At 32.3% G+C, this 27,527-nt stretch overlaps 3 protein-coding genes across 3 annotated transcripts; 2 read left to right on the top strand and 1 right to left on the bottom strand.

Moving 5' to 3' along the window:
- The first annotated feature begins 2,127 nt into the window (after positions 1-2,127).
- LOC110658781 (LRR receptor-like serine/threonine-protein kinase ER1) lies at positions 2,128-3,980 on the top strand. The gene has a single exon (XM_021816525.2). The coding sequence runs from the start codon at positions 2,591-2,593 to the stop codon at positions 3,800-3,802; it is 1,212 nt and encodes a 403-aa protein (XP_021672217.2). The 5' UTR covers positions 2,128-2,590; the 3' UTR covers positions 3,803-3,980.
- A 9,514-nt stretch (positions 3,981-13,494) lies between these two features.
- Positions 13,495-18,161, top strand: LOC110658780 (pentatricopeptide repeat-containing protein At2g30780). The gene is made up of 3 exons (XM_021816524.2): positions 13,495-14,043; positions 14,556-15,794; positions 17,696-18,161. Exons 1-2 carry the CDS (start codon positions 13,633-13,635, stop codon positions 15,678-15,680), a joined length of 1,536 nt encoding a protein of 511 aa, XP_021672216.2. The 5' UTR covers positions 13,495-13,632; the 3' UTR covers positions 15,681-15,794; positions 17,696-18,161.
- A 4,765-nt stretch (positions 18,162-22,926) lies between these two features.
- LOC110658783 (gibberellin receptor GID1B) lies at positions 22,927-25,688 on the bottom strand. Its single transcript, XM_021816527.2, has 2 exons — positions 25,056-25,688; positions 22,927-24,421 (listed from the first exon to the last, which is right to left on the bottom strand). The coding sequence occupies exons 1-2, from the start codon at positions 25,092-25,094 to the stop codon at positions 23,426-23,428; spliced, it is 1,035 nt and encodes a 344-aa protein (XP_021672219.1). The 5' UTR covers positions 25,095-25,688; the 3' UTR covers positions 22,927-23,425.
- Positions 25,689-27,527: the final 1,839 nt, after the last annotated feature.

Raw genomic sequence — 27,527 nt, 5'->3', positions numbered from 1 at the left:
TGTCGACCATTGCTTTTATATTGCCAATCACATGCTCATTCCTGTAACTGTTGCTACCAGTGCTTAGACCAGATCAATGGCTGGTTTGAAAATAATACCAAGTTTTTGTTTATTTGAAAGTCCCCATCAAAATCAATGATACATGTGCGTGGCCATAAATTAATGATACATGTATGGAGCTGGCATAACCAGACATTCCCTCAATTTCAGTCAACTCGCTAAGGAATTAATTCTGAAACGATGATGTTATGCCGCAATTTCTAAGTATGGTGGTCAACCCATGTTATAAATTCTGAATTGTAAATGTGGTCCTGGATTGAATGAAGCAATTGCAGGCTGGTTGGCTTTGTATAAAAGCTTTGGTATTGAAGAGAGATGGTCCCAAGCTGCATTTATAGGAGTTCTTTGTTGGGCAATGGTGGCATGCAGCTATTGCATTTTGGAACAATTTTTAAGGTTTTGATTAAAGTGGTCCGAAGGAAGATGTGGAAACTTAATTAAGCAATTGCTTTTTAATAAGTATTTTCCTGCCAAGTTAAGCCCACTAAACCAATCCTATAACATTATACCATTTAGAATTAAACTCAAAATAATGTATTAAAATAAAATCAAAATGGTGAAATGAGATTTAAAATCCTGTAAAATTATTAATTTGATCCATATGTGCTTGACCAATAATGACAAATGATAACAAGAGGTTGTTCCACGATTTCATCGTCATAAATGATTCATAGGATCGTGAATTCAACATTAATATCATTTCTCTATGAAATAATGAAAAAAATCATGAAATGGTTTGGCACATTATTGTGAGGGAAATCGTGGCTTGCTAATAAACAATGTGAATTTTGCGTTTGGTGGAGGTTCCACGACCCCAACTGCTGTGTGTACGTACTCTTTCATGCATCATACTGATGAAGTAAAATTACACAACCCATTTGCATTTATATACGACTCATTATTCTGGTATGATTATGAGCAAATAATACACTTGTATTTGGTGTTTCATGTGGGAATTGGATATCTTAATAACTCCTTTTTAGGCCTTGTAGTTGAGATGAATTAATATTATGCATCTTTTTGCCAGCTCCATATCACATTGGTGCAAGCAAGAGGCAATCAATCACCCTATTTTTAGACTTCATTGCACATGACCAAATCATCACTGTACATCCCATGCCGTAGGGTAAATGCAACTCTCTTCTTCTCAAAAAAAAAAAAAAATCTTCACTCTCAAATCACCCATGACTTTGGCTGGTCGTAGCTCATGTAAAAACCAGTAATACCCTTTTGTTCATATTTTTTAGAATTTGCGAAAGACTTGTGAAATATTCTAAATGCTTATACCATTGCATTGTTATTTGTTGAATAGCGAGGAATAGTACTGTTATAATAAGGTGGATGATGATGACATAAATATATACTTGCTGGTTATGGAAGCAAAGGGTGCTGTTGCATGCTTTGTTTTCCCCCAAAATGGGGAGGAATAATGCGGAATGCCCACACACGCATATGATGAGCGGGTACTTGGGTTGTTGGGTTTGTTGCTGCTATCAACCACACATGCAAATTTAACGTTGTGGACCCAAACCCACTAAATAATGCTACTGGTTTAAGCTGCTAAATTTAAAGGGTGCTTTTCTGGAACCTGTTTTTCAATCACATTCACCTAGCATTTTCCAAATTATATTTACTGCTTCATTTACACATGGTACTCTTTTCGTTACAGATAAGTTTACTTTTATTTTCACGTGGATAAAAAAAAATATAATTAATACAGTTAAATTGTTAAATTTACTATAAAATAATAATAATAATAATAATAATAATATATTTTACTATAAATATATATATATATTTTTAATTAATTAAATATATTTAAGTAAAATTTTTTTAGAAAAGACAAGTAATTTAGATGGACAACTGCCAGCTGGCAGCCGTCAGTCGCACGAAAGCCATGCTGGCTGCCTCTGCGGCTGTGTGGTTGGATTTAAGGCATTTTTTAACTTTACGTGTCAACACCTCCCTGCCCGTGATATTTATAGCATGCAATCTTTGTTCACTCTATCATTAAAACCGCTTTCACTGTAATGGTGCACTGTTGGTAGTATTCCCTAGTTGCTTCCTTCCTTTATAGGCATGAACCTCGCTGTCACTTGACGCCTCCCTCCTGACATCCTCTCCACGTAGGCTCAGACAACCGTTTCCCTCCGAACCAAAACTCCAATAAACAAACAATTAACAAAAATAAAATACACATTGTAGTATGTAGACGCAGCACAAGGACACGCGCGGCGGAGAGAAAGGGAATGTGGTTTCGTCTTCTCTCAGAAGCCAAAATAATGAAAAAGTAATCTCTGAGAGAGGAAGATTCAAGAATAAGACTCCACTGCCTACTCTTGTTGCTTCTCTTCAAAGCCACTGTTTCTTTCTACAATCTTTTGATGCTGATAGTTTCCCTATTTAAGCTTTCACGCCATTTCCCACGAGAAATCGGTTCACTTCTCTCACGGAAAAGCACTCGTCTCTTCTCTAAGCCTCACTCTTTACTTCTCTATATAAGCCTTTCCTTCACTCAACTTCTTAATATATGCAAATGGCAGACCACAAGCTTAGAGTTCTAGTTTCTTGCATTTTCCTGGCTTTCTTTCTTCTTCAATGTAAATTCTTTGTGCTTGCAATTTTGGACCCTATTGATTTCTTGGCTTTGCAATCCATTAGAAAGGCGCTAGATGATATGCCGGGCTCCAACTTCTTCGCTTCCTGGGACTTTACTTCCGATCCTTGTAACTTTGCTGGTGTTTACTGTGATGTTGACAAGGTGATCGCTCTTAATCTCGGTGATCCAAGAGCTGGTTCTCCAGGTCTCATCGGTCGACTCGACCCTGCTATTGGTAAGCTCTCTGCTTTGACTGAGTTCTCTGTTGTACCAGGCCGGATCATTGGTTCACTGCCACAATCCCTCTCCCAATTGAAGGACCTCCGCTTTCTCGCCGTCAGCAGAAACTTCCTCTCTAGTGGGATTCCGGCAACTCTAGGCATGCTGCGCAATCTCAGAACCCTTGATCTCAGCTACAATCAGCTCACCGGAGAGATTCCTAACTCAATCGGTACCATACCGGAACTGGCAAATGTCATTCTGTGCCATAACCGCCTCTCTGGATGGGTCCCTCCATTTCTCTCGCAGTCACTGACTCGGCTCGATTTGAAACATAACGATCTCACTGGTTCGCTCGGACCATCTTCTCTCCCTCCGTCGCTTCATTATCTTTCCCTTTCATGGAATCGGCTCAGCGGACCCGTGGACCGGATACTGAACCGGCTAGACCAGCTAAACTACTTGGACCTAAGCATGAACCAGTTCAGTGGTGGCATTCCGGGCCGGATCTTCACGTTTCCAATAACCAACCTTCAATTGCAGAGAAATCTATTCACCGGTCCGCTTCAACCGCCCAATCAGGTTACAATAGAGACTGTTGATCTTAGCTACAACAGATTATGGGGTGAAATCTCACCCATGTTCTCTACCGTACAGAATTTGTACCTGAACAATAATCGGTTTACGGGTCAAGTACCTGGAAGTTTCGTGGACCGTTTGTTGGCCGCGAGTATACAGATATTGTACTTGCAGCACAATTATCTAACAGGGATTGATATTAATCCAGCGGCTCAGATTCCATCAAGCAGCTCGTTGTGTTTGCAGTATAATTGTATGGTCTCGCCCGTACAGACGCCATGCCCTTTGAAAGCTGGAAAGCAGAAGACTAGACCAGCAGCACAGTGCAACGAGTGGAGAGGGTAAAGTTGGAATTCATCAGATATAATAGAGGGCAAAACTGATACAAATGGTTTAATATTTTTTGGGGCAGGGGGTTGATTTAATATTTTTTAATGCAATCTTAATGATTGAATAAGGAAGATTAGTAGATAAAATTTGATGAGAAATTGTAGTTATTTATGGGATTTGTTTGAGATTTCAATGTCACTAGCAAGTAATATATATATATATATATATATATATATATATATATATATATATATAGGATTTTTTTAGTAAAAAAAAAGTTGTTTATGTTACTATTAGTTCTATGTATAAAACTAAAGGATGATGAGTCATGCTTCTAATGGTGTATTTGGTGTTGAGTTTTAAAAATTAAAATTATTTTTTTAAATAAAAATGTTATTTTAGATATCATTAAAAAAAATAATTTTAAAAAATAATTTTAATATTTTTATAATTAAAATTTATTAAATTTAATTATTAATTATTTTTAAATATTTTTTAATTAATATATTTAAAAAATAATTTTTTTTAACAATAATTTTAACAATAACACTAAATACGCCTTAAATCGTATTCCTATTGTCCACTTGTGTAGGTAATTGAAGAAGGTGGTATGGCTATGTTAAAAAAAAAAAAAAAAATGAGGAATAGGTGGGTTGGCCAACATGATTCAATAAAGTTTTGGGGCACACGGAGCGGACCAAAATCCATCCCTTACCCCAAGGATTAATCTACAGAGCAAAGACTGCAACTCCTCCTTTTTTAACTGACTTGTTGTCTGGGTTTAGTTGGGGAGTTCCCATTTGGTAATCTGTCCAAAGCTTTGAGATACCCACTTCCCACCGTAGACTCTTTTCACATTATGGGTCAAACCCTTAATTTTGATACTATTAAATTTCAACCGACTCATGTGCTTTTGTTTCTTTGTATGTCTCCTTTCAGTTCTTAGAAGGTTCATAAGAAAACCAGCTAAGTATGACGATTGAAGGAAATATTTATATTTTACTCAAAACCAAAATGAAGTCAGCTTCTAGGTTTACGTAAAATATATTTATATAAACCAATCCTAACTGAAATTAATAAATTAAAAATTAATATTTAAACTTTCAACTGCTCATCAAACAAACACCACTTAATAAACACGAAATTTACTATGTCAGTATCTTAATATCATGGGAATTAAAAGGTAAATATACCAACCCAATTAATTAAAGTGCATAAATCAAGGGCATTAATTATATTCTGATTCCACCTTCCCCATTAACAAGATGGCCATGTCTGTCTTTCAGTCATATAGTCTGAGGCATTAAGTAGGGGCCCTCAAATTTATTACTATCTTTAAAGGTTATTTCCTAAGTAAAGCCATTCATCGATTAAGCAATTATTTTTTGATATCTCATAATGTTATGGGCCTGCAAGCTCCTAGTAATGGTTCATCTGCTGTACATACAACTTCAACTCCCGCCCATTACTCCCTTTAAGTAACTTTTCTTTTTCTGTATAATCAGGGACCCTCTCATGATACTTGAGAGTCGTACACTACTTCTTCAATCATACACTATCATTGATACATTGCTTCAGCCTTATTTCGGGAATTATTTGATTTCTTTTCTTTCTTAAAGAACAAACAGGCAAATTGCTCACTTCCACACCACCACCCCCCCTCCCTTTCTTTCTCCCTTTAATCTTCAAATATTACAGGCGGAGGTGAAGTTGAGAGATTCTATGATAAGCTTTACGTTTCTAAAACAGTGGCCAAATGCTAATGAACTGATTTTAGAAGATCTTTCTTATTGAATGTTTCATAATTATATTCTTTTTGTTTTATTTTTCGTTTCAAGGAAACATGAAAGAATGGAAAAGCATTGGTTTGAATTATGGTCACTTTTGCGTTGGAGGCATTAATTAGTTAGGTGCCAATGAATAAATTTTTAATTATATTACTTTATTTTATTGAAAATTTTATTCAAAAAAGAACAAATAAAAATTTATTAAAAGAACGGAAAGAAGAATATGCAAGATCAAAATTATATATATATATATATATATATATATATATATATATATAAACAATATATATATTGTTTAATTGCTGTATTAAAGAACTACAATTTTTTTTGATAGAATTTCAGACATAATAATTAATTGAATAGTTTTCTAATACAGTCATAGCATATTAACAGACTAATGAGAATTACTATGTCATGCAAGCCTAACAAATAAAAATTTCAATTCAGCCAAGCCTAATCCAAATGACTGAGTGATCAAAAAATTTGAGGAACTAGGATTTAAAGAAAGTTGAGTCATAGAAACTGTAAATTACATCAAAATGAGAACTTGCATGCATGAATTCATCTGCAAAGAAGATAACTTTCTTTTAAATTTGAGCACAATAAAATAAACCTACCTTACAGAGATTATCATCACTTCCAGAATAGATAAGATGGCCACTTGCATCAGCAAACATACAATGTTAACATCAGACTGCAGCATCTAGAACCAAGTAAACTTTAGAACCTCTGCAAGTCCACATTCCAACTTGAAAAGTGGGGCTCCATGGAAACTTCGTCAGAGAAGCAGAGAGGGCAACATGATGAGAAGAAAGGAAGCTCAAATTTGACCAGGAAAACTTTAACTTTGTGAAAACTTGAAATAGTACACAGGATATCATATCTTACTGGTTCTTTGCTTTTCAATTATTTTGTCATCTTGATAAGGGTAAAGTAAGGTTACTATCCTGATACACCCACTCCTTTACCCGTTGGGATACCAAGGGCTGATTGTATATCTGCTAAGTTAACTACTACACATATAGTATTCTCTGTTTGTTTACAGAAAGAGTCAAGAAAATGTACAAAAGTTGCAGGAATTAATGTATGTTGGCAGTGTCAAAGTAGTAAATAATCAAACAGGGGATGATATTCAGAAGGTGCTTATCATGATTGTGAGCATACTGCATGCGCCAAAATTCGAAGTGAGAGCTTATTTCTCTCAAGGCCATAGACATATATTGAATCATCACTACTTCCTGCAACAAGTTCACGTCCATCAGTAGAAAATTTCACAGAGAATATCCCAAAAGAATGGGCCCCATCATCAGCAGCAGATAAGTCCAATCCATCAAGAATCTCCTGCAAAACATATAGGCTCCAAATGTGAAACAATTTTACATATTAGAAAAAAAAAACTTTGAATAAATAAAAAAATAAGATCAAAGAGAAATAACAAATTCTTGGATTATGAATCAAAATAGTGAGGCTTCAAATGTCATTTGATTATGACTTGTACTTCAAGGCATGAAGAAATCAACAGTGCTTCTGCACACCACTTGGGGCGGACAATATATCAAGTATCTACCGTTAACAGGAGCACAACCAAAATTTAGAAGAGATATTTTGACAGGTTAAAATAATGTAATCAATTAATTAGTTTCATGACATAAAAAATTCTTGTTCTCATAGTTTTTCTATTGCATGAAAATACGACATTTAAGAAGGAAAAAAGTTAGGGTCTTGAAATCAGAATCATGGATTTCCCAACTAAATATGACAATCCTAATTATGCGAGAACCATCAGCTGAGAATTGTGAGACATAGGCCCGACTAGAAATCTGGTCAATATGCCAAGGACCATTGACTGGTAAATATCTGCCAAGCATACGACAACGATCGGCTGCAGAGAACCTCCCCCTTCCCGAATAATTACTTTTCCAGACCTGCCAACATCTTAACCGTGGAAACAGGCAACTCCCGCTTCCCAGGAGTCACTTGGACCAGGCATTCATGGGGCTTTGATTTTAACTTCATGACAAGGGAAATTTCATGATCTAAACTATTCAATGATTTGTTGGATCTCTGGCCATTACCGATTTCATTTCTGTTTCCGGTCCTACTCCATCACAATGCTCAGAATCAATCTCAAGTCTACTCATGGCTAACCCATTTCATCTATAAAAGCGCAGCTAGGAATCAAATACATTTTAATTCAAAACCAACCACAATATTTTGCACTGCAGAAGCATTCACAATACTGCCACGTCTTCATATCGCACTAATTTGGTTTCCTGCAAGAATAAAAATTGAGAATTCTTTAGTCCAAAGTTCAATGACAGGTTAATTATTTTTTAAAAAACAAACAAATAAAATCATGAATTGAAAGAAGTGGTGACTCAATCTGGACAATTCAATAGCCCAATTTTTACTAGTTAAAGACATGAAAATCGTAGTTGAGCTAAATGAGCTGTTAAAATCCAATAAAACAGGCGAATAACTATCTAATATCATTCATCTTCAACAAGATTTCACTTTTCGGGTTTTTTACCGTACCAGCATATTACGGGATGAAAAATCCGAGAAAATGGTTCGAAATAGTTAAATTATCAAAAGGGTGTGAATTTTCCATGTTAGAACACCGGGACGCCACTCATATTAGAGTCCAGTGTCAGGACGCTATAATAGCGTGCAGGGTGTGTTTTGCAGAGATTTTCTGCAAGCCGTCAAGTCATAGAACGGGATGCATCGACCATCGAGACGCCATTCAAAATGCATGCAGACCTGGAAACGCTAATTAAAGAAGCGTCCAAGCTATTATGGATGGCGTACTTGTATTCTCGCACATATATGTGCTTCACATTTGTATTTGAAACTACATCGCTGAAAGTGTGGAATAGAAGCTTCCATTACTAAATGCCTCCGTTCATTCATAATCGAGCATCTAGGAATTCAATGTTGCTCTGTTAGAAGAAGATTATGGTTGAGAAATATTCGAGTCATTGGCAATGGTTTTCTTTTTTTTTTTTTTTTTAAGTACAACTTGCGCTCGTTTGAATTCAAATTAATTATCACAATTGGATTTCAGCATTATCATCTTGCAAATGGTTTAGCTGGTATACCTTTTTTTTTTAATATAAATTAATTAATCTGTGTAAAGTAAATATTATTCAACCTTTTTTTATCAAGATCTATAAAAATAAGAGTTGGCAACACTCATATTCTCAACAAGAAATACTGCATTAAACATGAAATAATTATTTCTAAACGGATAAGAAACAACATAACACAAGTTATTATCTATTTTATTTGACATCAGAATGTTGTTTTTGACTTGATCATGCTCATCATCATTATTATTTTTTTTTCCAATTATCAGAGCCAACAGCTTTATGCTGCTTTTGTGATGTTATCAGCAGCAATTAGCTTGGATATGTTCTCCAAATCAGTTTTGAAGGCCTTAGCAAGAATTTCTGCACTAATCCCACTTGCAAACACAGTACTAGACAATGAAACAGTCCCTGCATTTGCACTTCCAAACGTCACAAGAGCATATGCAAGAGATTCGCTCCTGGTGTTAACCTGGAAATTCGCTCCTTACGTATTTGCATAGGTTCTCTTTTACGTCTAGATGGGTGCTCGGGAGGATTAAACTGGTCGATGCAGGATGCTACATTAGCGTCTCAGTTGGGACGCTAATTAAACTGGCGTCCTGCACGCAAGATGCCGGTTTGAGCAGCGTCCTGAGAACACCCTCTTTCAACCTTTTCACATCAGCTTATTTCACCCATTTCCTGTAATTTTCTTCGTTTGCACTATTTTCTCGTAATTTAAGCTGCACAGTCATATTCCCTCACTTTTCAGTATGAAATGAAGCAAACAAGGGAGAAAATGAATTAGTTCAAGCATTTTTATCAGAATCCATCCACTTAACTGCTAAATATAATCATTTGGCATAAGAATATGTGCACAAGTGCGAGCTCTCCTCGTCTGTTACTATGGGATTCAAGTTTAGAATCAAGTAGTCTTTTAACTTCCAGTATAAATGAACAACTGAAATTCAAGAGCATCAAAACCTAATAACTTCAAACACTTATTCTAACGGAAAATGATCGAATTACTTGTAGCGAAACAAGGTATCGAAGTTAAGACGGAAAAGATGAACTAGAAATCGAAGAAATTAGATATGAGAAAATGAAGAAAGTGGATAACGATCTTTTCCGCATATAACACAGAGTCACGCACTCGCCACTACCTACTTGGCTTTTAGTTGCTGCTTAAGACTGTCTGCAATTATATATAGTTTTCCAGATGGAATGGAAGCGAGCGCGCGGTGGACGATAAATTTTTATCTTCTGTAGAAATTGTCGACCCCAATAAATGTTTAGTTGAGTGGAATCGTAAAATTGATGACGTGGTTTTCTTTTATGTGGCGTTGATCTCGAATCCAACATAAAATTGATACTATCTTTTGTGAGTCCCGATCTAGTGGTTCGTCTCTCCGATACATCGCTTTGGGGCTCCAATGACTTCTGACATACTTACTTCCTTTGACCAACAAGTGTTCTATTGACGATTATTTCATCAGAATTACTCTATTTTGTTCTGCTTTATTATCAATTTAAAATTTTATATATATATATATATATATATATATTAAGTTTATACTTTAAATTTATAACAAATTAAATTTAAATAAAAAATTTTCCTTTCAATATTTTAACGTGAAAAATCAAATTATTATTAGTTTATTGAATTTTTTTATTTAAATTTGAATTATCATTAATTAAAGATAAAATATAAATAAAATTTACTAATTAAATATATGTATCTTACATATTTATATTTTAAATATATAATGAATCATATTTAAATAATAATTTTTTATTTTAATATTTTAGTATCAAAAATTAAAAAGTTAATTTATTTTTTTAACCAATTTAAGAATATATATATATTAAAAAATTATATATTAATAAAATAGTTACAATACGTCAAGAAATTATAAAATTTTTATTTTAAATCTCAATTAATCAATCAAATCAATATATTCAATTTAATATTAACTTTTTTTAAAAGTGCGTTATATATTTTCTATACTTATAGTTTAATATTTTTATATATTATTTTTTATTATATTTTTATATGATATAATATTATTATAATATATTTATTAATAATAATAATAATAATATTATTATTATTATTATTATTATTATTATTATTATTATTATATAATACTTTATTTTTCATAATATTTATATTGTGTATGCACTTATCATTTTTAGATTAAGTTAATGAAAATAAAAATATATCAATAAAAATAAAAAATTATAAATGAAAATTTTATTATTATAATATAATTTTATAATTATAAGTTCATATGTGTTAAATTTATTAAGATTAATTAGTTTTTATTATTTTATAATTTTTATAAAATATATATATAATACACGTGAAAATTTTAAAATTTTTCAATATTATTTAAGAGTTTATACACATAATAATAAAATAAAATTAATTTAATGTAATTTTATATAATGTTGATTTTATTTATTTATAATTATTTTTAATTTAATTTTTAAATTTTATTTGATAAAATTAATTGTGTATATCCATATTAATAAATACCAATTTATTAATTTTTATTTGATGTATAATATTTTACGTAATTTTATATTTTTTTATGATATGGAGAAAAATTTTAAAAATAAAATTAAAAATATATTAATATTAATAAATTATTTATAAATAATAAATTAATAACTAAAATACTATTTTTGTGTAAAAAAATAAAAAAAAATCAATGTTAATGTAATAAAAAACACCGATGTTAATATATTTTTATTTTTAATTGAAATGATTATAGTAAAAAATGTATAAATAATTATTTGATTTATAGTAAAATATTTTGTCAAATTAATTTATTATGTATTTTTAAATTTATTTTTTTATAATTATTTTTTTTGAGTAAACATCAAATTTTAATAAAAAAAATTATTGAATCTAAATAAATAAAAATTCTATTAAATGATGTAATGTTTATCTTTATATGTTAATTGTGACTTATTTTAATTAAATTATCAACTTATGTTTATATTTAAATATAAATTTATTAAATTGAAATAAAATTTATATATTCAAAATATGATTTTTATTTTTTTATATATATTCACTATTTATCAGGTTAAGAAAATATTATATTATTAAAAAATTAAAAAAATATTATTTTTTATATATATAGATATTAAATTTTTTTAAACTTTTAAAGATATAACATTTTAAAATAAAAAATCAATATTATAAATTACAATCATTTTATTAATTTTATAATTAAATTCATACTTAAAATATTCTGTTAATTATTAATTTTTTAAATAATATATGTTTATCTATTAAAATATTTTTTCCCATATATATAATTTATTTTTTTATACTTTATATGTAATTATATATTATATAAAACTTTTAGATTCATATAATTTTAAAATATATTCTATACTAGTTAAGTCGATGTGGGATTTACCTAGGGTGTTACAATCCACCCCCTTATGGGATTCAGTGTCCTCACCATCGTTCAAGATTGCACGCGGAGCGGCTCTGATACAACAAATGTAATGGCCCGGCCCACTAGTGATTTGTCCGCTCTGAGCCGAAACCTTCACGGTTTTAAAACGTGTCAATAGGGGTTACGAACTGTCAACTTATGAACCCAGCATCTCTCCCGTGTTTTGTCGATGTGGGATTTGCCTAGGGTGTTACAGTTTATATAAGGTTTATAAATTTAATTTTAATTAGAATTAATTTATATATTAATGTAATAATTAAATATTTTAGAAATATATCTATAATTAAAATAATATTAAATTATTTTGCATAAATTTTTTTAATAAACTTATGAGAAATTAAATTAAATGAAAATTTTTAAAATATTGATAAAAGAATTTATATATTTGACTAATAAAAATTAATTTCTTTTCTTGTTATTCTACATAAATTCAAATACAGTTGTATTAAAATAATTTATATAAATAATTATAAGATAGAGATAAAAAATTATTAGGATTCATTAAAAAAATTATTTATATAACTAAAATATATTTATATTTTTGTAAATAATATATATCATGAAAATATTTTAAAATATTTTTATAAAATTTTATTTAAAAGTATATTATAATAAAAAAATTAATTAAGTAGACTTTAAATATAAGTAAGACTAAAAATTTTAACTTTATATAAACTCTAAAATTATATAGACACTTAAATTGTAAGTCCTAAAAATTTTAAATTTATATAATCTTTAAAATTAAATTAAATATTAAAAAATATAATTATAAATACTATAAATAATAAAAAAAAATTTAATCAAAACTAATATTCCTCTTTACACAATTTATATAATATATGGATTATTCTTTTTCAAAAATAAACATTCAGTAGATTAAAATGTATTACAGGCCTACGCACGCTAGGTAAACAAATGGGCTCATGAGAATCCAGGCAAAATAGCTCAGAAAAGAAAGTCCCATGGCCTACAGTAGAGACCCTAGAGCAAAAGAGGAAGGCAACCATTCCAGCCGCTTGTTAGCAAGAAAAAAAAAAAAAAAAAAAAAACAATAACAACAAAAAGATAATCAATAGAATGTGAGTGGAATCTAAATGCATAACTAAGCCATTGGTCATATGTAAATAAATAAATAAATAAAATTTTAATAGACAGTGGTAAAAAAAAAAAGTAATCATATTCATTTCTTTAAAAAAAAAAAAAAGTAATAAGATGGGCTTGGAATAGAGAAAAGAAAGCAGTATGCTGGTCCAGCCCACATATTGCAAAAATTTAATCTCAATCATGACTCTGAGTTGATTATTGTTCAGGACCGGTTCACTAAACCCCGGTCCGGGTTATGATATTCCAATTACATATAGAGAGTTGCACTCACAACCGTCGATCAATCCCCCATTGGATCGCTCCTCGCCAGTCGCCATAGCCCCTCTCCTCTTTCTCATCCATTCTTTGGATAAACCCTCTTAAAACCCTCGAAAATTGTAATTTTGAACTATGTTAATTACCAGGAGATGAAGCGAGTGTTCAAAATCTCGGATGCAGCCCAATCAGAGCTGCTTTGCCGCCACAGATCCCCTACTATCTCCCTAAATTTGTCCCCTTTAACTTACGGCCTCACCGAGTCCCCAGTTTACAGACTTGCCCGAGCGCAGACTCATACTTCGCTGCCCTCCAATTTTTTCCCTTACATTATCCCGCTTTTTTCTGACAAATTCTCTCAAGTTGAAACCAAAGCCAGCCAGGATTTGAGCAAAAAGGTGTCCCTTTTGCGGGACGAATTGGTTCAACATGTTGGGGATTTTGATAAGGTTATTGGGGTTTTAGAGGAGAAGGGTGACTCGTTGATTAGGAGGTATTTCGATGGGTCCGCTTTTATAGAGCTCATGAAGCAGTTGATTTCTTGGCGTCAATTAGCCTTAGAGGTGATTTTCTTCTTCTTCTTCTTTTTTATGGAATTTATCTGGGTTGTTCTTTATTTTGCTGCTTGATCGGCAAGCCCATTGAATGTGTATGTTTAAGCTGATATGTTGTTGGGAGCATCTGCACTTGTCTGAATTTTCTTTCTCAATATTTTTTCGAAGCTTTCTCATGAATGCTTCATAAACAGTAAGCTATTTTGTTTGAAATTTGTCACATTAGGCTATTACGTATGTTTCCTCATAAAAAAATACTGGCTTGTTACAAAGCAGCCTAGTTCATTTAAAGCACAATGGAATGGATTCAACCGATCTACGTAAGGATGTTCACAGGATTCTTATTTTGTGGGAAAAGTTTTTGGACTGTAGCAATAGATTGAAACTACATACGATTTGGGCTAGAAACATGAATATATTAACTATGAGCTCCATGCGTATTTGAGTGATGGATTTTGTTTCCTCTTTTTTTTTTTTTTTTTTTTTAAGTATAGGTGCATATTAAAATTTTTTTGTCATAGGTTTTAAGTTGGAGAAGAAAACAAGCTGAGAGGAGCACTCCTATGACACCAGAGGAGTATGCCAAGGGTATCTCAGTTGCTGGTAGGGCAAAGAATGTTGATCTTGCAGTTGAGCTGTTTGCTGAGGCTAGTAGCAAGCGTGCTAAGAGAACTTGTACCTATAATGCACTGATGGGTGCTTACATGTACAACGGTCATGCTGATAAATGTCTGTCGTTGTTTCGTGAATTGAAAAAGGAAGTAAATTTTGGTCCTTCAGTTGTAACATATAACATCCTTATATCAGTCTTTGGTCGCTTGTTACTGGTTGATCAGATGGAGGCAACATTTGAGGAGTTGAAGCATTTAAATATCTTGCCAAACTTGATCACGTACAATAATTTAATTGCCGGTTACATCACTGCTTGGATGTGGGATAGAATGGAAAATATTTTTCAGATAATGAAGGAAGGTCCTATTAAGCCTAATCTTAACACGTACTTGCTAATGCTTAGAGGCTATGCACATTCTGGGAATTTGGGAAAGATGGAAGACACTTATGAATTGGTAAAAGATCATGTAAATGTCCATGAAAGGCCTTTGATCAGGACCATGATATGTGCATATGGTAAAAGTTCAAGCACTGATAGAATCAAAAAGATTGAAGCACTATTGAGGCTTATTCCAGAAAAGGAATATAGACCTTGGTTGAATGTCTTGTTGATTAGGGTTTATGCGCAGCAGGATCTGTTAGAGGGAATGGAGAACTCTATAAATGAGGCATTCCGGCAAAAGACCACTGTAACAACCACCAGAGTGATGCGGACCATTATTGCAAGCTATTTTAGATGCAATGCAGTTGACAGACTTGCAGCCTTTGTAAAACACTCTGAATATGCAGGATGGAAAATCTGCCGCTCTCTATATCATTGTAAAATGGTTATGTATGCATCACAAAAGCGCTTGGATGAGATGGAAAGTGTCCTTGATGAGATGGAGAAATTCAACTTGGACCGCACAAAAAAGACATTTGTGATATTGTATAAAGCCTATTTAATGTGTGGTCAAAGGTACAAGGTGGAGCAAATAATAGGTTTGATGTACAAGCATGGACATGGAATTCCTCGAGGTGCATCTCCATCATAACATCCCTACTGACATGGTTGCATATCATGGATCACAAATTGCAGAAGGCATTCAGCTGATTGTGTGAATTGTTCATCAAAACTTAATATGGATTGAAATATCCAGTGATTCAAGGTACACATTGTGTTTCATACCGGTCCTTATTATTTTTTTTTATCTTGCTATTTCGTATGTATCTATGCTCTTAGCAGTTTGAAATTTTCTGATAGTCTTGTTCATTATGTTTCTTATATCACAAGCATATGCATGCATCTTCTCAGCTATGAACTTTATCTATTAGCTAAGGTCAGTTGGTAGGCAAGGAGACCTATTTATTGCATTTTGAACTTTAAGCTCATATGATGAGATTGCCTAAGGCATAGATAATATGTCTATCCCTGAGGCTACCACTTGCAATCTTTAAATACAATAGTTAAAACTGTGCTGCATCTCATCAAAGGGCACACCTTTCCTGGGAAAAGTTCATTGAGATCATAATAAATTTTTCAATCTTAAACGATGCTATTATGACTGCAAAATTTGCATTGCCTTCATATTATGTCTAGTTTTGGTGTCAAGGGTTAACAGTGTGTTTTAATCCCCATTGATTTTGGTTTTTTATTTTTATAATTTTTTTTTATTTATATTGTTTATTTCCTTGAGAAAAGGATACCTCATCCTTCACTCTCTTTCTTCTTTGTTATCAAAATCTGTTTCTTTAATCCTAAAAGAGGTGCTGTCATCCATAAATCATTTTTTGTTTTACATGCAAATAAAGATTTTTTATTGAGCCTTGTAACCTTGAAACCTCTTTGGTTTTCCACCTTCTTCTTCGAGTGAACTCACATATTTTCTAATGTGTATTCACTCCTTTCTTCTTCTCCATTTTGTTTTATATTAACTTTATTCAAACTACTTACCTTCTATATTATATTGAATATTTTTGGTCTGCATGTGTTTGCCAAATTTTCTGGTGGTGATGCATAATAAAATTCACTCCTTCAAGTACAAGTTTCAGCTGGTACTGATATTTTTCCCTAAATTATATCAGATGGTCAAACTGGCTTTGCATATAATATTAGGGGAATTAACAGGCATATAAGTTGACTCATACTCTCATATGTAGGAGCTCACTTTCCCATTTGCTCGAAAATTAGCGGAGAAAGTGCATACAGAAAGATTTTCTTATACAGAAAGATTTTCTTTCTTGGTAAATCCACAGGAAGGCAGATTATACCTTTCCTCTTGAACGCCTTTTTCCCATTCCATTATCTGTACCAAAGCAAAATAGCAAATCATACTCCACTGTTTCACATCTTCTTAGTTCTTACCCTTTCTGGTTTTCCTATTAAATGGAGTTTAAGCTCTCAAACAGGGCTTGGTACATAAACTGAAGTAAGGAGGCTGATGCCCTTATTCTAAACATAAACGTCAGTTCCTGGTATAGAAATGTTGTTGGCTGACATCTATGTTTCTTGGCACTGATGCATTCATCTGAGGCAATTTAACTAGGGAAAGGGGCTGGGGCTGGGGGTCTTTTTGTGGTAAGGTAGGAAAATGTTGCATTGGGTATTCCAAAGCTAATTTATGCATTTTTGCTGTTATATGATGTGTTAGAAGTACAGATGAATCAGCATGTTTTTCAAATTGAAAGCTGGAATCTTATGTATCCCTATTAAAAAATTGCTTTTACCACTTAAATCTCAATGATCTTGTTTGTGTAATTCTTAATTCCCCAATGTTACAAATAATGTTCAAGGACATCCGCTTATTCCTGACAAGGAAAAATGTAATGTGGTGGATGAAATGTATGTGTATTGAGCATCCTAACTCTCTCTCTCGGTATGCTCCAGAATATATATATTTACTTCTTTTCCTAGCTAGGATATTCCTAAAATCTCTACCTTTTTCCCCCTCAGACTACATAAAATTATTACATAATTGTATTTGAAATAAGAAAGGTTAGTTATTTCTCTCTCTCTCTCTCTGTCTGTGTCGGTTGGCTTGATATTTAAGTATTGTATTATGCTATGCAGAAAACTTGGTACGTTGGGTGATGGACAGTAACTGCGAGAATGCTGAATGCTTGCAGAAATTGAAATAAAATTCAGCAAGATGTGCAGGGTGATGTACTTTTTTGTGTTAAATTCTGTCCAGCCTCCTGGATCCAGTCCAGATGGGCTAAATTATGTTCATATTACAAAAGCTGAGAATAGGGTGAACTTTTGCCTTTGGTTCTTGGAGATACGCATTTGGGTTAACCTTGCAAGAGATACTATTGTTTGCTTATCATCGCCTGTGAGCAAAATCGTAGCTTGTGGGAATGAATGTATCCATTGAGTTAAGTTTTGTAGGTTACAACTGAATAAATCAAGAAGTTTAGTTTTCTTTATTGATGAAGTTGTTTTGTAGAATATTTATTATCTGGTATTCTGGGACCTGATTCTTACAATCCCAATTTAGACACAACAAATTTTTGTTAACGTGTGACATTTTTTTCTAGTGATGTTGGAGTGCTTTCAGGCTAGGGAGGTGTTAAGTTTCCTGAGGTAGATCATGTCTTGGTGAAGTTTTCAATTGGAAGTGTATTGCTTTAATGATCTTGAGCAGGGAAAAAAATGAGAGAGAAAATCAGTGCCTTATGAGGGCCTATATGCTCAAATCACTTTCCTGGAAATGTTCATCAATGAGCATGTTGGATTGTGGAATGCAGTAGTGTGCGCTGCAAAAATGCTAATAAAAGAAAAAAAAAAATCTATGTTAGGAAATGAGGATTTAATAGTTAATGTTTGTTTGACCAGTCCATTACCAGCTGATCATTTGAATTATGAATTTATGATTGATGTCTCGATTCTAATTTATGGGGACATCTTTGTGCACTCGTGTTCGGCTTACTCTTAGTACATCCTCTAAATGGGATTGTGCAACGAGTGGTTCTTTTGCTTTGTATTATGCTCATCTTCCATGGATTTTATATTTTCATGTTTGGCAGAAGTCGATAAATATATATGGTAGAGAATTGTGAAGTGCTCTAGTCCCTAACACTAGATTGTTTGAGGACTTTCTGGTGAACTTAGCTTGATGACTTCTAAGTTACTGTATTGTTGATGACTGCATAGCAGATTAATTGGGTTATCCAGTCACCGATTTAGGGATGGGTTCCGTGCTGTAAGGTAGAGGAGGTGGTGGCCGAGACCCATCAACAAACGAAAGAAAATTAGAAAGGTGGGAGTGTCGGTTTTTTCTGTTTCTACAGTCGTGAGAAATTTTCAGCCCCTTGTGCCTCACAAGAAGATGGAGGTAGCTATTGGGCTGATGGGGTCAGGTCAGAAAAGTTTTATGGTAGGGAACGTGCTTGAGCTCAGCCAATAAACAGGAGCAGCTGAGCAGACGCCTGCCATTGCTCGACTGAACCTTATATTTGTCTTAAATGGGTAATTGCATTGTTATTTTCTTATATTATTATGCCTTCTTTTTCACTATGCAATGCTTCTTCTTTATTTATAATAATATGTAATATGTAAAATTTACTTTTTTATTTATAAATTATATGAGAGATCAAATATATTAATCGAATTTGACTCAATTTCTATTATTTTATTAAACTTAATATATTTTATTTTATTTATAATTATTCTTAAATGATAAGTTCACTTTTCATTTTACGGATAAAATATTAAAATATTTTTGTTACATAAAATATTAATGTAACTATCATTTTCAATTCATTAAAAGATACATATAGACAGAGGATTAGACTAGTTTGAATGATAGACTATCCTAAGTAATTAAAACATACTTGGGTCATCCCTTTGCCCTTTCTCTGCCGGCTTCCCCTTCTCGTAGCTCAATTCTTGTTATCTAGGGTGGGCACTATTCAATTTAAATTTAATAAATCAAATCTAATTATTTTGATTTGATAATTTAATTCGATTTAATTTTAAATTTTAAAAATTTTGATTATTTTAATTTAGTTTTAGAGAAAAAAAATCAATTAAACTAAATAGCTCTATTAATTTTAAAATTATTTTATTTTTATATAAAATTTATATATTATATATATATAAATTATTTAATTTTATTGATTAATGGTTATTGGGTTCAAATCAAAGAGAAAATCAAATCAAATAACTATAAAATTAAATCTAAATAAAAAAAATTTAAAGTACAAAATTGATCAATTTGAGCTGAATCAAATTAGAACGGTTTGATTTGATTTGATTTTTAATGTATTTTTTATTCAGTTTATAAGATATGATAATTTGATGAATTCAATTTTGATGGTTCAATTCATTTTGGGTTGAATACTCAACCCTACTACTATCCGGCTTTCTTTGACTAGCAGTGACATTCCGGTTTTTTTTTTTTTTTTCTCGAGCTTTTAGTAATTTTCTGAATAAAAAAGATTTTTGTGGTTTGAAAAAAAAAATATTTCTGCACCTCATGAAGATCCCAGTTTCAACTTATTTAATAAACAAAATGATTTTCAACTAACTATATCCATCAATATTTTTAAAATTTTTACTTGAACCTATTCGATGGATAAAATAATTTTCAAGCAATCATGAATATTAAAATGAGTTTATATAACGTCCCTCATTTATATATTAGAAAATTTTTGATCTAATCTATTCATAAATTAATGCAATTCTAATTCATGTATAATACGTGTATATACAAAAAGTTTATAAAAAAAGTAATATGTTTGTATGACCCAAATCTTTGTAAAGGGTGCCTTAGAATTGTATCTCATGTTGATGAGTATTGATATGGAGCAAGTTGATCTTCTTTATTTTTATTTTTATTTTGAGTTTTTTTTTCATCTGTATTTTTATTATATTAATAAAAAATTTTTATCTTTAAAAAAAATTAAAAAAAGAAAATCATGCACTATCCATCTTATCATTGTTTTCCACGTGTTCCAAGGCGTTGGCTGCTCTTGTATATGGTATTTTGGTGTTGAATTATTCATTATTTTTGTTGTGTTATTAACTGCAAGATATGTATGAATAAATATTTCAATTAAAATATTGTAATTTCTGAAAGTTGTGACTGGATAAACTTCACCAGCTTTTCCCTTCCTTTGTGGGTTATTAACAAAAACATTTTCTCTTTTATTTCCTTATGGAATAATCCAACAATCCTTTTCATCGGTGAATTAGATGAAATCCTATTTTTCTCAATTTCCATGATAAATGGGCCATACTAATAATAGATGGAAGTAACTTTCTGCCCTTTCAATTCTTAATCCAAAAAATCATAATCAAACTACTAACCATCTTTTTCCGTGCATTATAAATTTTTTAATTCAAAAAATTACTTTATTTGTTTATTTTTATTCTGATTTTATTTTTTATTTTTATTAAATATAATAAATATTTATATAAAAATAATTAAATGAGATAAATAATAATTTAATAATTATTAATATATTTTTATAAAAATAAATTATTTAATAATTTTCTTAATCATCATATAAAATTTAAATAGAACAGATAAAAATAATAATTTTTTTATGAAATACTTAATGCATTTAATATAAATTTGGTTTTATGTAAGAACTAATTTTATAACTATTAAATTAAATATTTATATCAAAATTTTTATAAAATTAATTAAATTATATATAAATGAATATATAAATTTAAATATAAATATTTAATATAATGATTGTTAAATTTATGCTCGTATGAATTTCAACTTTCTATTACTACTGTATCTTAAAATGATATAAGAATTCATATAAAGAAATTAGTAATTATTTACCCATAAACTTTAATTTAGAAATTATTAAAAAAAGCAAGAAAATGAGAGTGGGACAGGTATATCTAAATGTCTCAAGATCATATATAGGACTCATACAATCCCTAAAAGGAGTCACTTTGATTAAAAATTTTAAAAAAGAATTATGAGAAGCCAAAAGAAGTAACTAAGATTGGTTTAGGTTTGAATACAAAAAATTAGGGGCGTGTGAACTGGAAAACAGCAAGTAAGGACCCACTAGTATTAAGTTTAATGCCAAAAAATGAGGTACCGACCAAAAACAAATTAAGGATTTTGTCCATAATCAAAGCATTAAAGAAAAGCCCAATTCATGACGAGAACTTTGCTTTGTCGTGTGCGTTAGAGAATATTTCAAAACATAAACAGCTAATTTACAAGGGACAAAATAATAAGACTTAAGAAAACCATGTTAATCTGAACGAGAAAATAATGAAAAACGCACAATTTAACAAAGAAAGTTGAATATTTTGGTGGGATTGACAGGTGCAAACTAAGCATGTATTCTAAGCAAAGAGCCTAGAAAGTCGATTAAAGACAGGGTTCCATGTCCTTGTCCAGGCTTGGCTGTTTCTGCCACTCAGAAGCCATTAAGCTCTTCAAAACCAATCCCAACATCTCAAGACTAAAATAAATATTCAAGAATTCAAGGGGAAGAAGAGAAGGGTTGGGTTGAGCTCCTTGGTGGTGTTTTCCTTCAAAGTGGTCCCTCATAATACTTCCAAAATTTCCAACCACTTGAGGATGAGTTTCCTCCCATCAAAACAAAGCCAATTCCTGTATGTGCCTTTTTTTTCCCCAACTCCTAACAAACCCAACTACAATGGGCAATCAGGAGCTGACAAGATTTAATCAATTCGATGTAGAAACCTGGTGATATCTATGATTTAGACCCTTTGTCCAATCATTTAATTTTGCCCCTAAATGTTCTTGATGCTGTCTTTATGGATGGTTTTTTTTGGCTTTTGTGTTGCGATGATCATTGATCAGCACCATCCCCCACGAGTGTCATTTCTTTTGTCCATTTCTAAGTTGATGGTTAAGGAAGAAATTTCCTTTGGTGCAGTGCTTTATGAAGCTATTCTGAGGTTTAATCCTTAATGGGAAACAAAGAGAATGGGCACCATAGGATCAAAGTATATTTCATTTCAACACCGCTTTCAGCTTCAAATCACCCACCAGTCTCCAGTCTTTGCCACTATAGAAAGAAAACACTCTTCTTTGCGAAGAAACCATCTTATATCTTGTTTATTAATCGATCAGCTTTGATTAATACCAAGATTTATAACGAAATGATATAAGACCCATCTTGAATCTGACGGCAAATGTATTTGGACTTGAATAAGCTAGTTATGTACCTGATGCTTCTGAATATAAAATTGCTTTATATTTGAGACTTGAACAATGCACCAGACATTCCTCCATGCCAATTCCCATTTTAGACATGTAAGCACCGATAAGAACAGTAACTGCTAAGAGAAGAGAATTAAAAGCAAGCAAAATCTTTTTATATATCCTAGAACACCAGTATAAGATACAAGTGACATGACAAAGATCGGATATGTTCCAGTCTGAAATTAGTGCTTGTAAATTGCCAATTTACTACTAAAACCACGCTTCTTCCTTCCCCATTATTTATGGCCAGAAGTGAACCGGTTTAAGCTTAATTTATATCTGGTGGCTCAGCTGAATGCCATTATCAAGTTCTGATCCTCATTAGCTGCAGAAACTGGCCTTCTCAGCTAGAATACTTTTATGCACCCTGAAGACATAAGCAGTACTCACCAGTCTCCAGACCAAGAACATCTAGTCCCCAAAGATACAGAACTCATATCACCACCAAGTGGTGATATGGCAACAAGTAATACTACACATTCTTATAACTACACACCATCAATAAAAAGGGGGAGAAAAAAAGAGAACCCAAGTGAAGTGTCAAGCTTCTGTTATGTATCGGCTGCCTGTAGATAAGGTTAAGTAGTCTATTAACAGTTAGGATTGACGAAGTTTCTAATCTCCTCCATGAGGCAATAGAAATGATCGTTATTTGGTAAAAAGTAAAACCCTATCGTGGCTTGATTTAGATAAAGAAGTTTCACTTCATGGCCAGCTCTCTTTAACCCTTCGACATAAGCCAATTGCCAGTCTTGAACAAGATCCAAACCAGCAACAACAACTAAACTTTTAGGGAACTTGAGTTCTGCGAGGTTTTTCCCCCTAGGGCCAAAGATATTACATGCTGGATGATCTCTATCTTCCCCTTCAGGTAGATATGCTCTCCAATACCAGTCCCGGTCTTGAATAGTGACAAAATACTTACCATCTAATCTCTTCTCTGATTCAGTTCTCTCTTGCCCACCAAACATTGGGTGAAGAATGATATTACCCAAAACTTCAATTTCTGCTTCTGCTGCCCTCACTGCAACATGGTGAGCAATATTTCCACCTGAACTATCCCCAGCCAAGTATACATGGACCTTGGAATCCTCTCCACTTTGAAGCCAAGTTCTTGATTTAACCCACTTAAGAGCTGCCCAACCATCATCATATGCACATGGGTAACGGTACTCAGGTGACCGCCGATAATCAACAGACACCACGACAGCCTTGCAAACGCTCACAAGGCGGCGACAAAACGTGTCATAGATAGCACTATTGGCTGAGGAGTGAGTGAAGCTTCCACCATGGAAGAAGATTATAACTGGGACAATCTCAGTGGTGCTCAAAGGCTTTCCGAGCTCTACAATGCCCCCTTGAGCCTTATTTACAAGGGCAGGCTGGTAAATCCGGTTAAGGAGGCCTGTGGTTCGATCGACGTGATCAAAGGAGAAAATCCCATCAACCGGAATGGTGTTGGCATTGACTTTACGATCAAGGAACTCTGCCAATTCACGGTTAAAGGTTCCGTCGGGGCGGCGAAGGAGATTATATGCAAGCTTGAAATTAGAGATGAGGACCCATGTGTTCAGTGGAACAACCCTCTACAAGAAGAACAGATGATTTAGCAGTTAGATGTTCTGTCAATATAAAAGTTCAAAAGTTCAGAAAAAAGTCTGTTGACTTTTATGATGAGAGCAAGATTGATCATATACATCTTGCAAAGCTGACAGGGTATGAACTTTCCTTATGCACCCAAAACCGCAACAGAAAACGTAAAATAAACCCTTAAAACCCCACAGAACTGCAAGAAATAGTTGAATGCGAAATGCAAAATCAAATCCCACAAATGAAATAAAAAGGTTGGACCTAAACTACAAATTCAAATTTCCTTCAAAATTTGAAGAATGAGATGTCTCCATAAACCAACACGGTTTTTTTTTTTTTGGGTGGGGGGTGGAAGGGATCAGTGAACATCAAACAACCCCATGAACCATAGAGTCATAGCAGCAAGAAATTGAAATATCCAACGAGGAAGTCCATTCTTTTTTCATAATCAAAGTCGAATTTCTGACCTTCCGATATTCTAAAACACAAGGCCCAAACCGATTACTAAAGAAATGGGAAAGACTTAATAGAAATTTGTTGAACCCATGAAGCAAAAACAATTGTTGTAAGCGCCAAAAGAACAAGAGGAAACCGCGGGAGAATGATGGAGAAATGAAGAGGAGGGAATACCTTGGATTCATTGAGGTTAACTTCATTACTACCAGCCATGAGAATGACTCCGTACAGCAAGAGCTAAAAAGGACTAAGAGGTAAATTAAGCGAGAACCCAGCAGAGAAAATGATCTTCAGAAAAAGCTTGACATTCATTTATTTAGATTCACAAGAGTGATATGAAATAAGATGAAAAGCCCAGAAAACACTTCCATCTGCCTATTCCTCTGTTTTCTCTGGCGTGAGACCCTGCGGAGCTATAATATAAGTAGGCCGTGTCTCTTTTTGTACCCTTCTTATCTCTTTTCTTTCTTTCCTGTTGATTGATTCCTCGTTTAGAGTTCTGAACAAGCAAGGAAGCGACACTTGTTTCTGAAATAAGGGAACAGCGAGTGTGAGAGATAGATAGATAGCGAGAGAAAAAAAAAATCGATGACAAATATATCATCTAGAGAGAGAAACAAAAAGTACAGAGGGAGAGAGAGAGAGAGAGAAAGAGAGAGAGAACGGGATGGAATGGGGAGAGAGTCAAAGAGAAAGGAACGACGGAGGCAGACGGAGACGAGAGAGACGACAAAGAGGGCGGCCGAATTAAACTGTTCACGTGGGTCCCACCCCCTCTCTCTCTCTCTTTCTGTCTAGATATACACACTCAGCATTATGAATTATCACGCTTCGATCGCTATTTCTAAGCTTAATTCATCATTTTATTATTTCTATTATATTTCTTTTTTTTTTCTTATATTTTTTTTTCAACCTTACGTACTCGGACTATAGGAGCAATGCAACCATTCAATATTATTGTTGAAAATATAAATTATAAATTATTTAAAATATTATTTAAAAAAATATTTTGAAATATGTTCACTAAAAATATTTAAAAGTAAACTGAAAATGATTTTTAATAAAATTTTAACATAATAAATAATTTTTATTATTATTTTTTAGTATCTACAATTATATTTTTCAAATAATATTTTTTTAATATTTCAACCACGATCTCTAACTGCCTCATGGCCACTGGCAGTTTTGCACGACTTTTGGCGGCTTTTGGTTGCTTATACAACACACAAGTTAAGATTTTATTGTTGGAGAAAAAAAAATTTAAGATTTTATTTTTTTAATAAAAATTTTCAGAAAAAAAGTAATTAAAACTTTAAAAATAATATTAATTTTTTTTACTAATCCTTTGAATTATATTTTCTTTAATGATCGAAAATAAATTTTTTACATAGAAATATAATCATTCAATATTTATTGATAATACCAATTTTTTAATTTATTAATTTATAAAATTTGAAAATTAATAATATATTTTTATTTAATTAAATAATTACAACTTACCCATTTAAATTAAACGTGAGATTACTACTTTCTTTAATATAAACAATGATTTTAGCTTATTAATTCAACTATTGAATTTCTTCTCTCTCTTTAGGGTTAGTGAAACATTCTTTAGATTTAGTTAGATTGGACATAAAATTTATATTCATGACAAATAATTGAGAATTTAAAAATATATCTTATTAATTCTTGGGTCTGCCAATAGCTGTAGAAAAGTTTCGCTAAAAACAAATCGAAAAAGGAAGCACACGATGACTTTCCTGCGTGAGGCCGACGCCAAGGCACGTGGCGACAAAGGGTTCCGTCTCCACCCTTTTGCCAAACCCCACCTTCATCTTTTCCTAAACTACCCCTCTCTCTTTCCCATATCCACGAACCTGCCCTTTCTTGAGGAGGACATGTATTTTGTCCACTAGCATTAAGCGCGTGACAGCATGTCTTTTGTCAGGGCTTGAGCCTTTTCCATTTAATTAATTAATAATTAGCCATATTACTATTTATTTATTTATTTTTTGGCTAATTACTATTTATTTATTTATTTCTTCCCTTCTAGGGTCATCCAATGCGGGCTTTGGATTTTGTCGTGTTCTGTGGAGTCCCTTTATCTTGTCAATGGTGGATTGGAGACACGTGTCTTTCCCAGAGGGCTCACATGATTTGTTGGGTCCCACGTCGTAAGGCATTTCTCCTCTCAAAAAGTGTTACACTTAAGACTGTTGATCCGATGATCAAAACCTTCTTCTCGGTGTGTGGGACCCTATTAGGACTCTGCATTGGCCACGTTTTTTGTTTAGGGTTTTGCTTTGCAGGATAGGCAAATTATAATTTCCATAATATATGAACATTAATATTATTCCGATTTATTTTTATTTGTAGTATTTAAATTTTTTTAATTATTTATTATATTTAAAAAAATTAAAAAGTATTAATTATTTGTTTAAATATAATTTTTTAAAATTAAAAAAAATAATTTAACTAGTTAATAATATATTTTTATACAAATAAATTATAATTCTTTTTTAATTATTATATAAAATTTAAATATAATAAATAAAAGTAGACGAGTGCAATACATCGTTCACTTTTTCTAAAAGATTTTTATTATTATTATAAATGTGGGTCCCGTGAGTGGATCTCCCGCCGTTG

The sequence above is a fragment of the Hevea brasiliensis genome, chromosome 9, assembly GCF_030052815.1.
Source record: "Hevea brasiliensis isolate MT/VB/25A 57/8 chromosome 9, ASM3005281v1, whole genome shotgun sequence".
NCBI lineage: Eukaryota > Viridiplantae > Streptophyta > Magnoliopsida > Malpighiales > Euphorbiaceae > Hevea > Hevea brasiliensis.
The sequence above is the reverse complement of the archived record's forward strand: the minus strand, read 5'-3'. Positions and strand labels throughout refer to the sequence as shown.

Coding starts and splice junctions, on each gene's coding strand:
- LOC110658783 (XM_021816527.2), bottom strand. CDS start 25,094: ATGGCTGGTAGTAATGAAGTTAACCTCAATGAATCCAAG. Junction 24,422..25,055: donor TTAACCTCAATGAATCCAAG/GTATTCCCTCCT, acceptor TTCTTCTTGTAG/AGGGTTGTTCCACTGAACAC.
- LOC110658781 (XM_021816525.2), top strand. CDS start 2,591: ATGCAAATGGCAGACCACAAGCTTAGAGTTCTAGTTTCTTGCATTTTC.
- LOC110658780 (XM_021816524.2), top strand. CDS start 13,633: ATGAAGCGAGTGTTCAAAATCTCGGATGCAGCCCAATCAGAGCTGCTT. Junction 14,044..14,555: donor GGCGTCAATTAGCCTTAGAG/GTGATTTTCTTC, acceptor TTTTTGTCATAG/GTTTTAAGTTGGAGAAGAAA.